Source organism: Apus apus, chromosome 6 (genome assembly GCF_020740795.1).
Source record: "Apus apus isolate bApuApu2 chromosome 6, bApuApu2.pri.cur, whole genome shotgun sequence".
Classification (NCBI taxonomy): domain Eukaryota; kingdom Metazoa; phylum Chordata; class Aves; order Apodiformes; family Apodidae; genus Apus; species Apus apus.
In genome coordinates this window covers 25,211,915-25,226,010 of record NC_067287.1, presented here as the reverse complement: position 1 = coordinate 25,226,010, position 14,096 = coordinate 25,211,915, and the positions used below count along the sequence as shown (strand labels likewise).

Sequence of the window (14,096 nt, the reverse complement as noted above, 5' to 3'; positions counted from 1 at the left end):
AGTCCCTCTGGTATATTTTACAGTTTGGCTACAAAAGGCAATCCTTGGTGCTAAAGCTTTAGTTACTTAAGAGACCTATTGAATAAATGTCCTAAATTAGTGATTTGGATTGATTACAAATGACTAGATTTTAAATAATTATGATAATTTATAGTAATGGCACAGATGAGCTCTTTGCCTAAAGGAAGAAACTTGGGAAGAAGAAAACTAATGCAATATTCAGCCAATCCATGCAAACATCAAGATTTGCCATTATTTGCTGCCAAAAACAATACCAAATGAAAACTTTGTTTTCTAGAATTTCCTTCATATATCCTTCATATCCTTCAGAATATCCTTCATACTGTTTCGCTTCTCTCCAGTTTTCTTGGCAGGATTCTCAGTTGGATTCATGCTTAGGGTCTATTTTTAAATTATGTCCAGGAATACATTTTGTGGATGATATTAAAAATATCAAATGTGCACGCAAAACTGTGTTCATGCTCCTTTACTTCTACAGACCTAAACTTGTATGCATCTCTCTTGAAAAACCCTCTTGCTCCTTTATTAACTTGTACTTGGATCTTGTGATGTGTTTTTCGTTTGTTTGTTCTGGGGTGTGTGTGTGTGTGTCTTTTCTCCCAATTTTTTTATTTGTCCTTCTCAGTCTATAACTAGTAAGGAAGAATTCCTGGAGCCAAGTGAACAGCAAATAGTTGTTTTCAGTTTTCTACAAAAAAAGAGCAAGCCCCTCTGAACTGAGTGAGCAGGTTTTAAGTGCTCTCTGACTTGTTTTGCACTTCTAAAAGCAACATTAAGACAGCAGCTAGTTGCTCGTAAAAATGCATGATTACACTAACTTCAAGTTAAAAAAAGCCTTGAAAGTATGTATCTTGAAGACATGCAGCAAATGAATTTTAGTACGGTAGTTGGTCCGTTGCTTGTCAGTTCAATTGCTGTCAATATCTTGGTGGTGTTGTGATGGAATCTCTCCAGCTCTTGACTCCATGATGTTTGGGTGTGCTTGGGTCACTGTGCCTCATTGTTAGTGCTCACTCTCTTCAGTTAGAGACAAATATGTCATGATCAAAAAGGATTTATAAACCCAGAAGATTGCTGTATGGCTTGTTACACAGAATGCCTTCGAGTTTGTTAAAAGAAGATGAGGACAATTTATAATGCGAGAAACTCCTTAATAGGTTCTTAAAGATAATCTATAGTTTATTTTATTTCCATATTATTGATATGCCAAAAAGTAGTTGGTTGGGGAACAGATAAGTATGATACTTGTGTACATGAGGAAGATGGAGCTCAGTGGTCAAATAATTTTTCCCCCCAGAAATCCATTGCACCGAATTATTATTAGACAGCGTTTTGAAGTTTCAGCCAACTTGATAGGAAGTGTCAGCTATTGAAACAGTTTACTGCCTGAAGAGAGAGGTCCAGAGGGGAGTATGTTTTTAGTAAAATACTCTCCTGAGCTGCCTTATTCTGGTCCAAATTAAATGGATGAGATGTGGGGAAGCCTGCAGTTGTATTGCTGGCCATTAGCAAGAGTGTTTGTTGCTATGGGAACTACTGCTAAGAAACTGTAGGGAGGGAGAATGGGAGAAAGGGGAGGGAGAACTGAAAGGACATTAAAAAAGCTATCCAGTTGTTACAGAACAAGAGACAATCTATATCTGATGACTGGGAACCTTTTGGTTCATTTAAATAAATTCTTTATTTCCAGTTAATTCAGAAAATATTACTGAGGGACTGTCAATATCTGTGATATTGCATGCAAAGAACCAAAATGTTTATGCAGTTTTCATCAGAATTTTAGCTATGCTTGACTAGGAAGTCATTACATCACATTTATCTGTTTGGATGGGGGAGACATTAACAGCCTTATGAATATTCATGTTGTCTGGTTAATTAAGTTAATTGTACTGCAGAAGTGCTTGCACTTCCAAGGACATTTTTTTCTCTACAGAGTCTGTTTGGTACCTTCATCAGTCTTGCTTTACATGACCTGCAGATACTTTGTCCTTACTGTGATGCTTTTGCTCATTACATAGGAAGGAGGTTGTAGGAAGCTGTTTGTAATATCATGAAAATGGGTTAATATTTTGAACACAATTATATTTTTTAATAACAAAATCTTCTTTGTTTCTGTTTTAAAAAAATGTGGGTGAGAGATGCATTGATGAAACATCTTGCAATAAATTGAATAGTTAGAGTGAGAGCTAAAATGGTGACTGATGCCCATATATGAGTATCAAAGAAGGTTATCAGTCTCTGAGGTTATATGATAGTGTTTAAGGGAAACATCTTGTTATTGGTAAATAATATTCTGAGCATACATAGGGGAGAACAAGCTTTAGATTACTTGGGAAGATGAATAATGGCATTGAATCACCACTTGAATCAACAAAGCTTATATTCTAATAATTTTTGTGTGATAACTGTCATTGTTTTGGCTCTGTTTCTAAGCTTTTTTTTGTGTGTGTGTTTGTGGCATCCTGCTGGTAAAGGACCTAGGTAATGAAACATATTATTCAGTTGTTACTGAGATCAAAATGCTGTTAGGTATGTCTGAAGAGTTTATTTAGAGAAGGTGGTGGTACTTGCTACTGCAAAACTGTGTATGTTCTAGATCTCCAACTTGTGGAAGGGTGGGTGCATTACTTATGTTTCTGAACCCAGGCAGAACTTGCTTTATTTTTGCAGGAGCCATGAAGCGGTGCTGTTTTGCTTCCTTGTTTACTTCTGCAAAAGTTAATGAGCTCCACAGATTTAAGAGGATGCAATTACTTGTGCCTATCCTGTTTAGTAAGAATGAGATTTAACTCTCATTAAAGTCAGTGTGAAGAACGGTATTGACTTCTGCTGTGGTCTGCTCTTACCTTGCTGCCGTCTGTATTGATCAATTACTCTTACATTGAGGAATCCTGGTTTTAAGACATACCAAACCTGGTCATGAGAAGTATCTTCTGCCTTGTACTCTTATTATCTTGATCTTCAATGACAAAGAAAAATATTTTTTTCAGAATAACAACTTCCCTGTTGTCAATTTAGAGGAAATAAACACCATTTCCATGACTTACAATAATCTGCTCTGTGTGTGTGTGTGATTTCCCTTCTCTTGGACAGGTTCCTATAAAAGTTTATGGGAGTTGGAAAAAAATTATTGGAGAAAATATTTTTGCATTTTTGAGATACTTCTTTAGCTAGCTTAACTGGCTAAGAAGAATTAGTTGAACCTAGAGGTTAAATATCATGAGTCATTCAAACATGAAATGGTGTTGGGCCTATACTTGTAATATTCTGTGAAGAATTGCTTTTTAGGTCAAACCTATTTTTTTTTGTCCCTGTATATTTGTTATAGAGATTTATGTTCACCAAATTTAAAACCTCAGTAATTTGCTTAGTAAATAGTATCTAAAGCTACATTCTTGCCTTTTTTTATGCATATTGTACAGAAGTTCAAATTCCTTTTAGTTGAGTTGTTGGATATATGTTATGGGATATGAATTATTGAAAGTGTAATATTCTTAATAAACTGCACTTTCTGTTAGTGTATCTAGAGAGTCTTCTACAGAAAAAAGCAGAGACTTGCATTTAGCTTTTGAGCTTGTCAGGTTAATTTTCTTTCAAAGTACTTAATAATCCCCATTTTCTGGATTTATTTAAACTGCATTTCTTAGGAAAAGAAGGAGGAAGTGAATAGTTCAGTCACCTGCAAAATTATGAGAAATATGTGAATGAAATTATTTTTTTTAATTGTTCAAAGAATAAATTTTACATAATCTGATTTCTTCCATGTACCTCTGGAGATGTTATCTTCAGACTTTTGTATCTGTTATTTTTAATAGATGTACCTCACTTATTTCCATCACATGGTAGGAACTTGGAGAGCCTTACACAGAGTTCCCTCTCTGGTGTTATGAAGGTATCCGTGAAGTTCTGAGTATTTTGAATTACTTTAACTAAGTTGCTCTGAGGACATAACAAGTCTCTGTGAGATGCTGAGATACAATAACCAGTTATTTTATGTATTCTTATTCAGAAAAGTATTGAAAAGAATCAAAGCATATACTCCCGAATAAGAATGAAAAGATGTTGTAAGATCTTTTTAACTATGTACCTCAGCCATTCTAAATTTAGTCAGTTTTTCTACCACTAATGTGACGGCAAAGATTGCTGAGTTTTGGGATGAACATAATTTTTCAGTCTGGTACATGATATTTTCAAAGTTCTTATTTAAATATTGAGCATCTCTTGTTTAAAATGTGATCATTTTTCCTGTTCCTCTCTTCTCTCCCTCACTTTTGAACAAGTTTAAATACTTCCATAAAACTCAAGGCAAATTTGGCATCCAGAATTGCTGCTGTAACATATTAAATAATTCAAGCAACAAGAAAATTATTTGAAAGTCTTAACTGAACTAATTCCTTTATGGAATATTAGGTTCTAAATTGTTCTTTTGTAATTTTTGTTATTTTAACTAATCTGCAGTGGAATTATTCATCCCTTAATGAAGATGGTCAATGTTCTGCCTGCTTGGTAGCAGACACTGAATCTTTATTTTTACAGAAGTGAATCCCGTGGCCCTGCATTTTGGATAAGAAACATCAGACACATGATAAATGAGAAAAATCAACTTGAAATTATGTTTAAACTGTACCCATTCAGGAAAGAGGCAACCATTCCTCGTTCAGGATTTTTAAAATAAATTGATACTTGAAAGTTAGCTGATAACAGCATTTTATGTCCTGTTCATTAAAGCAGAATTTACCAGAATTTACCAGCTGATTTACTACTTCTCTTGTTTAAAAATAAATTAAACTCTTCTATCCAATAGCTGGCAGTACAGCTGGTCGGCCAACTTCCAGGCAATGACAAAGACAAGGTAGATGGGTCAATTTTAATGCACTGAATGCAAGTCAACAATTTCTCTCTTTCGGTCATTAATTTGTTCTCATATGTAAAGCTGGAATGCAGTAAATAATACTATTCACTATTACCTCTTATTTAAAATGTAGCCTGCAAGAAGCACAGCAGATTAGGTTAGATCTAGTAGAGATTTTGACTGGGAGATGTACAGTTTTACACTGGCTGTTTTCAACTTAAAAATATTTGCTGAATATGTCTTATTAGATAATCTGCCTTCTAGTACAATTTCTCAGTACAGTGTTTAGGTATAGAAGAAGTGATTATTAGGGAGATTTTAAATTTTTTTAAAAGTAATTTTTGTAAAGCTTTTTTTTTTTCCTCCATTGCTTTTTATGGCACTTACCAATGAATTTGCAGAGAGGATTTTATAGACATCTGGAAGTTTTAATTTATACTATTCAGCATGTCTGCTCTTACCAAGACAAAGTAAATTGTGGGGAGGCTTGTTTTTATTTTTATTTTTATTGAAAAAGCAGTAATTGTGTCAGTTTCTTCATTTCAACAATGTTGCATGTAATTTTCTTGCTATTATGTATCTCTTTTATTTTTACAATATATTGTTTGCTTTTACAGGTACCTCTAATATTTTGGCCCACACTCTCTATGGTATTAAGCATGCAGTGACTGCAACGTTGCACATTGTAATGGGTAAATATTTTTACATATATTATCAGATTTTAAATAATGAAACAGCATTTAAAAGTTTGCCATAAGCAGTGGTTTAATAAAGGTATACCAATATGCTCTATCATTGTAAGCTGTGTTGTAAGACTTGTAAACCCAAATGGTTCTATCCTACATTTATGATGTACTGGGAAGGAGGTTGTGATTCTTTGAATGTAGTAGCAGCAAAGGTTGTGGACCTCATCTTCTGGGAACAGAATTCTGCCATGCAATAATGTCTAGTTTCTGCCTTCATGCCCTATTACTGATGTTTTTCCATTGCAAAAAGTAACCTTTTCCAGATTTGATTGTGTGAAGCTCAAGGGAGTGGTTAGCACTGGAATTTTCGGGAAAATATTTCTGAAAAAGGATCATTCATCTTTTTAGTTCTATGTGCATTTCTTTTAAACACCAACAGTTTCCATAAGAAAGCTTTATTAGGAGAAAAAATTGTATCCCTTACCATTTGGTCTACACAATAAGTAGGCTTTTGAATGTGAAAATGTAATTATGCTAAAGGAAAGGCTACTTTACAGTTGCAAATTTTGAGGTCTTAGGAAATAGCAAATACTTAGTTAAGCAGTGTTAATACTAATCTCAAAGTAATTTTTCTTTAGGATGCCTTTTTTTCCCCCCCCCCCAAATAAAGAGAATAATGGGTAAGGGCCAACTTCATTATTTATTTTCTGCACCTTAAGTCAGTGGTGGACAAGCCTTAGCTTTATTTCTTAGATTGCAGTACAGAAGCCTTTACTGACAAAATCTAAAACTGTCTTTTTTAATCAGAGACACTCAATCTAATGGAAACTACCCAATTTCTATTACAGAAAAAAACTATATACACAATCTTGAATGGAATTGGTTGTCTAAATTCTGAAATTGAAACAGAAATCCATGTAAAACCTACATCTAAGAGCTCCCATATCTCTTCCAGTACAATGTTCAGTCATTACAAACATTTGGTGAAACGGCTGCAAATATTTATCTAGCAATGTTACATTTTCTTTGATACAGATTGTTGAAAATTTGATTTTTTTTTTTTAAGAGTAAGACCCTTCGCAGCCTGATAAAGTAGCTGAATTTTTGCCGTAACTTTTTGAACATTTTGAAGCATCTGAGCATTGATCTCAGAAATAACTACTTTTACAGAGTCTTTAATTATATCTTGATTGATTCTGGTTTCCATTAGTGAAACTGGACTTCCTACAGTAAGAAGAGTCTGGAGTTTTTCCATGCAGCTAACTTAGGTGAAAAAGAAATGGTAAATTGTTTTCCATGTGAAATAAAGATGTTGCTTGTAATTTCTGAACTTTATCTTTGAAATTGTAGGACATATTCAACCAGTAGATGTCTGCAGTTTCAGTACTCCAAGCAAGCTTTTGCGGTTTGGGTTCTCAGCTATGTTTGGCTTTGGTGCCAGGACTCTGGCCTTGGCTGAAAAGCACCGTTGGATGCCCTCCAACCAGCGGAAGGATTTTGCTTTTATCAAAACACTGGCAGATCTGAAGTATGTCATGAACTGTTATAATTTTCTACTATTTTTCATTTTTCTGAGGAAAATGCAGTAATTAACGTGGTAAAAACATAGTCAACAGTAGTTTAGCTATCTTGGGTTCTTAATTGCAGACAGATTAAACTCAAAGATGATGTACATCCCTCTTAGAATTTAAAGAGGAGATAAATTTTATATGTTCAGCATCTCCTTAAAATCATCTTAACTTGGATAGAAGTCTGTCTAGCAGTTAGAATATTGATTTACATGATTGTAAATGTCTCTTCTAGGCCAGAGGAATGTGAATTGTCATTTCTACCTCTACAGATTCCACAGGAAGACTCTCATGAGAATGACAGGTAAGTAAAACAGAGTAAAAAAATTCCAAAGCTACAAAAATGTGTCTGTGAAGATAAAACTGTACAAATTCTTAATTATTTTCTGATTTGATCATCAGGTAAAACAATCTCCTTAAAAAAAGATATTCACAACCACAAACCTGTACTTTGTAAAACATTCCCTACAGCTTCTAGAGGATTTGTTACAAAGCAATCTTCCACTCAGTATTACTGGCTTGTTCAGTTCCATTAATCCTTTCTTCCATAGAAATCTTACTTTTTTTTTTCATTGTTTAAATGTGCTAAAATTAATTTAAATTATTTTACCAACATGTTTCCACCCTTTTAGAAAGAAGAAAGAGAAAATTAGAAAAAAGGGTGAGTTTTTGCTTTTATGATTATTTAGAAGTGAGCTGTGGCTGGTTAAACTGCAGTAATGTGGAATTACTCTGTTATATTTAGGTAGCAAGGATCAATGGCAGAAAATTCAGGGCCACTTCCTGAATGTGAGCATTATGGCAATCCCTTGTCTGTGTTCAATGGCACCAAGAGGCTTGGCACCTAATACGAGGTCAGTAGGGGTTTAGAGAATTAGTCATGTCTATAAATTCTGACATCTTACCTTAAGACCTTGGCTTTTCTCAGAATATGAGCCTGTGTTTAGGTAGTCTAGACCCTCTGGAATGGGGGAGGGAACATGAACTGCAGCAGACTCAGTAATCCCAGAAATTGTAATCAGTTTTTGGATCAGGCAAATAAGGTCAAGCAGTCTAACTAGAATAATGAGTGGATAATTGCTGTGATTAAATTAGTTGGCAAGTCTGACTTAAGTAGTAGTCATTGAGCAGTCATCTGTCATAGGATTTGGCTATATGTAGGAACTTCATTCTTGGATTTTATTTTAGTTTTCAAATATAAGGGTGCCCCTCATCTTCTGTTTTACGGCCAAAAAATGAAGTATGAATATTTATCCTGCTATGAGGAAGTGAAATTCACACTTATTTTATTTTTTATTTTTTCCCCTTCAACTTGGCAAATGCAACTTCTACATGTAGGCTTTTGGGAAACAAATGAGTATGTAATCTAGTTGTTGACATTAACTCATTTTGCCTATAGCACATTGTGGAGAGTATGTTTTCTGGTGACCAAAACAGTTACCAGTCAATAAATATTTGTTCTTGATGTAACCAGTTGACTATTAAGCAGAACAGGAAGTACAAACTCTGTAGTTGTACATGAAATACAGCATGCTTCCTCAAAAAACTGCAGAAACTCATCTATATATATGTGTGTGTGTGTGTTTATAAAAAACTCTAACACTCAGGGAAGTTTATGGAATGAGTCTCGTTTGTTTCAATTATTAGGTGAAAATGAAGGTGCCTTAGAATTGGTTTGGTATTTTTCTACAGTTACTGACTGATCTGGTAGAATTTGGCTTCTTGAAAACAATGTAGAAACAAATGTTGATGAAAGTCATATTGAGAAGTTTTCTTTGCTACAGGGGTCCTACTAAGCCACATATACCTCAAGATAGTGCCCTGTTTCTGTCTGCTCTTAAGAATGTAGTCAGTTCAGCATTTAGTGTGTTATATACCAATCAGTAGAAAAATTCTGACAAGAATTGAAGAAATTGTTCTTTTTTTAGCTTTGCTTTCTCTTTCCATCTGTTCTGGCACCTGTTTCTCAGTGACAGGGAATTTTATGACAACTTCATGCAATTATTGCAGGTTTGAATGAGCCTGTTTCTCCCCCAGGGTAGTTGCTCAGTAGATCCCCCTATGCTTTCATATATGTACATCCTTTTTTTTTTTTTTTTTTTTTTCTTCTTCTTCCCTTTTTAAAAAATTATCTTAGGAGTGCAGTTAACTAGCAGGGTAGGAAGGGTAGACTCATCAGACAAGTGCTTTGTTTCTCATTGGGAATAGTGTCTTAAGTATAAGGCTTTTCAATACAGGACACACAAATGCTGCACAAATTGTTACAGACTCAAGGCCCATTATGGAAGCATCAGCTAAACTCAGCTGGGTTTCTTTGCTCTGTCCTGTTTTCCCCAAGAGGCTTTTGCCATGTGAAGACATTTGAAGGGGAATGAAAGCTTTGACTGCTGCCTGTAACTCAAGTTACACTAGTCAAAATTTGCAGAAACATGCCATGATACCTTTAACTGTCTAATTTAACCACAAATTCTGTCTTGCTCACATGTAGTAATCATTATACTTTGCTGGACTGAAAAGTGTAAAGCTGAATTTGTGAACCCTACGTTTAAATATGATCTGTTACTAGAAAAGCATTTTTTAAAATTACATTGTTATGTTCAATGAATTATGGATATTGAGTACTATTAAGGGGAGAACTGTTACTACATTTTATGTTAGAAATACATAAATGGTAAATCACCTCAATTGTGTAGTTTATATTGATCAATAAAAGGTGGGTTTGGTCTTTGGTTTTTGGTCTTTTTTTGCAGAAAGACTAAGAACACATTGAAACTGTTCTATTACTTGAGTCTTAGTAGCTTTTATTTAAAATTTAGACTTTTGAAGGGCCTGTTAAAACTTGCAAATTAATGATTTTCTGGGGGGGAACTGAATTTGTCTGTTTTTCAGGTTGAATAATGGAAGCATGGCTCTAATTGTTGTACAAAATACTTCTCGAACAGAGTTTATAAAACACCTGAAAAGATATGCCAGTGTAAAAAATCAGGTACTGGTGATTACAAAAAGAACAGTTAATCGTGAAGGTAGACATGCTGCAAGAGTTAATGTTAGCATCCTCATAAGGAGACTTAGCTTCCTGTCAGAATACATTAGCCCCCATTTATCCTTTTTTTTTTTTTTCCTTTGTTTTTTTTAAGTCACTAGACTAATACCGATTAGCCTATTTCAGCCCATCTGTTCTGGTTTGATTGTAGTTGTGTTGTACTATAGTTTCATGGGTGTAAAGCCCTTTTGCCACAATAAAGGAAATGTATGTGGTGTTTAAATTTTGTGCAGTACAGAGATCAAGAACACAGACTGGGGGTATCATGCAATTATTTGTAAGAAGTAAGTGAAGACTGTAAGTTCAGCAGATCACTGCATGCTATGCTGGTAGCAGTGGATTGTAATCGTTGACTTTTAGCAGGTATGCATACCATCTAGTTTTGAATGTATGCAGAACTGCATTTCAAAATTGTGGTCATTATTCTGTCTTTGAAGAGAAAAATGAAGCATCCAAACACAGTGCCTTTGTGCTGTCCTAAATACCTAGCCTAAGCACACTGGTACTTGCTGAAATGTATTTTGGGATTAGGTGAAATCACTTACAAGAAGGTTTCGGTTTGAATTCATCCACAGTCAGAGAGTTTGGGGGAGAGACGGATGACAATTCCAAATTACAGCACCAACAGCTGCATTTAGGGAACAGTTCATGCTTTCCAGATACGCTTTTGGCTTTGCTTTTCTCTCTGCTTTTGTACTTAGACAAGGAGATGTGGATCCTCCTTTAAACTTAAAATGACCATTTACTAGAAGTCTTAATTAGGTTTGTTTAGGACAGGAACACTGGTAATGATGAACAGAGCACAGGAAAGAATCTGATTGGACTTTCACATATTCTGAAAGCATGTGCTGTTTTGGTGTGTGCAAACTGAATGAGTCTGATATGGGAGTGCAAATAGAAAACTACTGTGTTTTTCTGAGGCACTATGTAGGATAAAAATAGCACGGTAATCTATATACAAGTTGGAATGTATAATGCCTTAAGTGGTCAAAGCTTGATTTAAGTGTTCCCATTTACTTAAGACAAACAAATAAAGCAAGCTTTTTTATTTAAAGTAATCCAGTTTGTTGCTAAGCTACCACCTTTATCTTTCATCTTCATTTAATGCATATCTGTGTTTGGTTTAGTTCAATTTTCCCTTCATTGAGACCTACACCATTCAAGAAGTAAAAGTACAGCCAAGGGCTAAAAGTGGGCTTGATGACAAAGAAAACACATCTTTGAATGCTGCTACTGCAGAAGGAAATTACCCTTGGAATATAGATGGAGACTTAATGGAAGAAGCATCAGAAGTTCATGTTCGGTAAGGTTCAGTATTATATTTATGGGCTTTATACCTGTAAGATAGCACTGCAATCTTATATGTATTATATCTGTATAGAACAGAGATTACACCCAACATTGGCTGTTGTAAATACTGTAAGAATAGTACTGTTGTACACTGCACAGTCTGGCCCTTTTGCCCTGTCTCCGGTCTCTGCCCTGTTGCCTTGTGCCCATCTTGGAAAGGTTTGTTACAATCCACATAGACTTTCTGGTGCTTGATCAGCTTCCAGCTCCACTTGCTCTCTTCTTTCTGCCTGTTCCTATACTTTTCTGTTTCTTAAAGGAGAACAGATGTACATAAGGGTCTGTGAGTCCCTGGGAGGAGCTCCTTTTGGAATAAGGATTCCTGCTTGGAAAGCAGTGTATGTAAGGTTAATAGAAACATGTAGTCATTCAACTGTGGGAAACCTGGTGCTGCTTGAGAACAGTCTGTGTATCTAGGGTCTAAGAAAGAGACTTTGAATACACAGGGAAATAGAAGGATTATTGGTGGAATTAAATGAGTGGTGGATTGTTCTTTGGCAACACAGACAGGATTAGTTGAAGGCACAGAGCTCTGGTCCATAACATAAAAGGCAGATCATTTTTCTAGGATATATTATAGATACTTGTAAAGATGGTTTAATAGTCAATTTAATGATTTAATTGTCAAAATGTAATTCACCCGATTTTATTCCATATAGCAGTTCATAGGTATTTGTTCTCCTCCTGCCCCCCAAAAGTGATGCATTCATGGCTAAAGATAATGAAATTTATAAAGTCTGATTTCCTCATTTCACAGGGTGCATCCTCAACTTATTAATCTCTATGGAGTGAACACTGATGACCTGGAGAGTTCCCAAGCAACATGCAGTTGCATATAGAAAGGACACACTGCAAGTTCTGTATGACAGGATCCTTTTCTTACTTTTATGCACAGTTTTCCAGGGCCCCAGTCTTTCACTCACTGAATTCAGGTATTGTAGCAGAAGCCTAACTGAGACAACTGTATTATTTCTGGTTTTAGATTTTTATCAGATTGTATTTAACTGTAAAGAAACTGCTAAACTTAACAAGAAAAAAATGAAAACTGATTATATTGGTCTCTCATAAATATAGGGGTTGAGAAGTGTCCATCAGAATGGAAAATATTTTTTCTTTAAAATTACTTCTATTTATTGCAAAAGCTAGAATATATCTCATTACAATTCTGCTGCTGCTATCCATGTTATCAAGTTACTCAGTACAAAAAGAGCTGGTGAATGGAGGTATGGTACCACTTCATGCTGAAGAATGGTGGCAAAATATCGATTTATTATTTAATCAAGTACTTCAATTTCTAGTTATAATTTTTAATATTGCCTTAATGTATTTGCTTTCAAATTGTTCCTAGTCAAATAGTAATATAAAAGAATATGCTGATGTCTTGTAAGGCTTTTCTTTCTTGAAATGTATTTTAAAGACTACTCTTTGTACAAAAATATTTTAAAATATTTTATCTATCCTAGAACTAAAATTAAATTCAGCATAGTTTTTGTTGCTGAGAATAAAGTTGTTATAAATAACTTAAAGTTGACTTAATTTTTTCTAACTTCTTTATAGAGCATAAATATAGTGTGGGTTTTTTGCAACTTATTTAATATTTATTACGTATTTGAGATGACAGCATATTAAGACCATTTTCTTTCTGGGAAATTGCTTTCTTTGATATGGTGGAAAGTAGCAGACTGGCACATTTGTCCATCTTAAAGGACCATGGGGATAATGAGTGTTTTCCTGGTCACTTATCTATGAATTGTTCAGATGGCAGCTGACAAATAATGGTATGAAAGCTGCATTACTTGGTGAGAATGAGTTGCTTTCAGTTCTTTCTTCAGTAAGCAGTTGAATATAATGTGAAACCCAGTCATTTAAGATTTTGTTAAAATCAAGGCTCTAAGCCTTTACATGGGATTTATAGCCACTGTATTTTATTTGCTTTAAAATACTACTTGCGAAAAATGTTTACCTGTGAGAAGTAAACTGCACCTAAAGTACTGTGGATGATTATGACCCTCCTAAGAACAAGCTCTTGTTGGAAATCTCATGCAGTTTCTGCAAACCTGGCCAGTACTAAAGGCCAAATTCACAGACAATCAGATGAGGGCTTCATAGGCAATTAATTATTATAGGACACTTACAGCTCATTCTGCTCTTTGCGCTGGAGTTAGTGGCTGCAGAGTAGGATCAGAGCTGCAGCATCCTTTGGGCTGGATGGGATCCTGGTGGGGCTCTCGCCAGCCTGCTCAGAGCTGTTCCAGCTGAGATCAGATCTGGTCACTCAAGACTTCATCCAGTCCGGTCTTAAGACCTCCAGGGATGGCGATGACAACCTCTCTGCACCTGAGTCTTTATGGGGGAAATGTCCAGTGGAAACCTCTCACTTCAGTTCATACACACTGTCTGAGTCATGGTGAGTAGCTGCCAGTTAAGCTACTGTAATTGATACTGTATCACATAAAATATTTTCAAATTAAGACAATTCAAACTAAAGCCTTCTAAAGTTGTCTAAGAAAGAGATTCCAGCTACATTTAAGTAGATTTATCTGCTTTTATTACATAACTAAAAAATAATTAAACTT

General features: G+C 35.1%; 1 protein-coding gene across 2 annotated transcripts in view; it reads left to right on the top strand.

The window, feature by feature from the left end:
• The window catches only part of CERKL (ceramide kinase like), a 28,413-nt gene extending 15,517 nt beyond the window's left edge, over window positions 1–12,896 (top strand). The window contains exons 4-11 of one of the 2 annotated variants that reach the window (XM_051623078.1): window positions 5,491–5,565; window positions 6,910–7,087; window positions 7,363–7,431; window positions 7,760–7,788; window positions 7,873–7,981; window positions 10,017–10,113; window positions 11,298–11,473; window positions 12,278–12,896. In XM_051623078.1, the coding sequence (XP_051479038.1) occupies window positions 5,491–5,565; window positions 6,910–7,087; window positions 7,363–7,431; window positions 7,760–7,788; window positions 7,873–7,981; window positions 10,017–10,113; window positions 11,298–11,473; window positions 12,278–12,359 (815 nt within the window). In that variant the 3' untranslated portion in view covers window positions 12,360–12,896. Of the gene's footprint in view, window positions 1–5,490; window positions 5,566–6,909; window positions 7,088–7,362; window positions 7,432–7,759; window positions 7,789–7,872; window positions 7,982–10,016; window positions 10,114–11,297; window positions 11,474–12,277 lie in introns of those variants that run through there. The other variant, XM_051623079.1, reaches the window with a different exon arrangement.
• The last annotated feature ends 1,200 nt before the right edge of the window (window positions 12,897–14,096 follow it).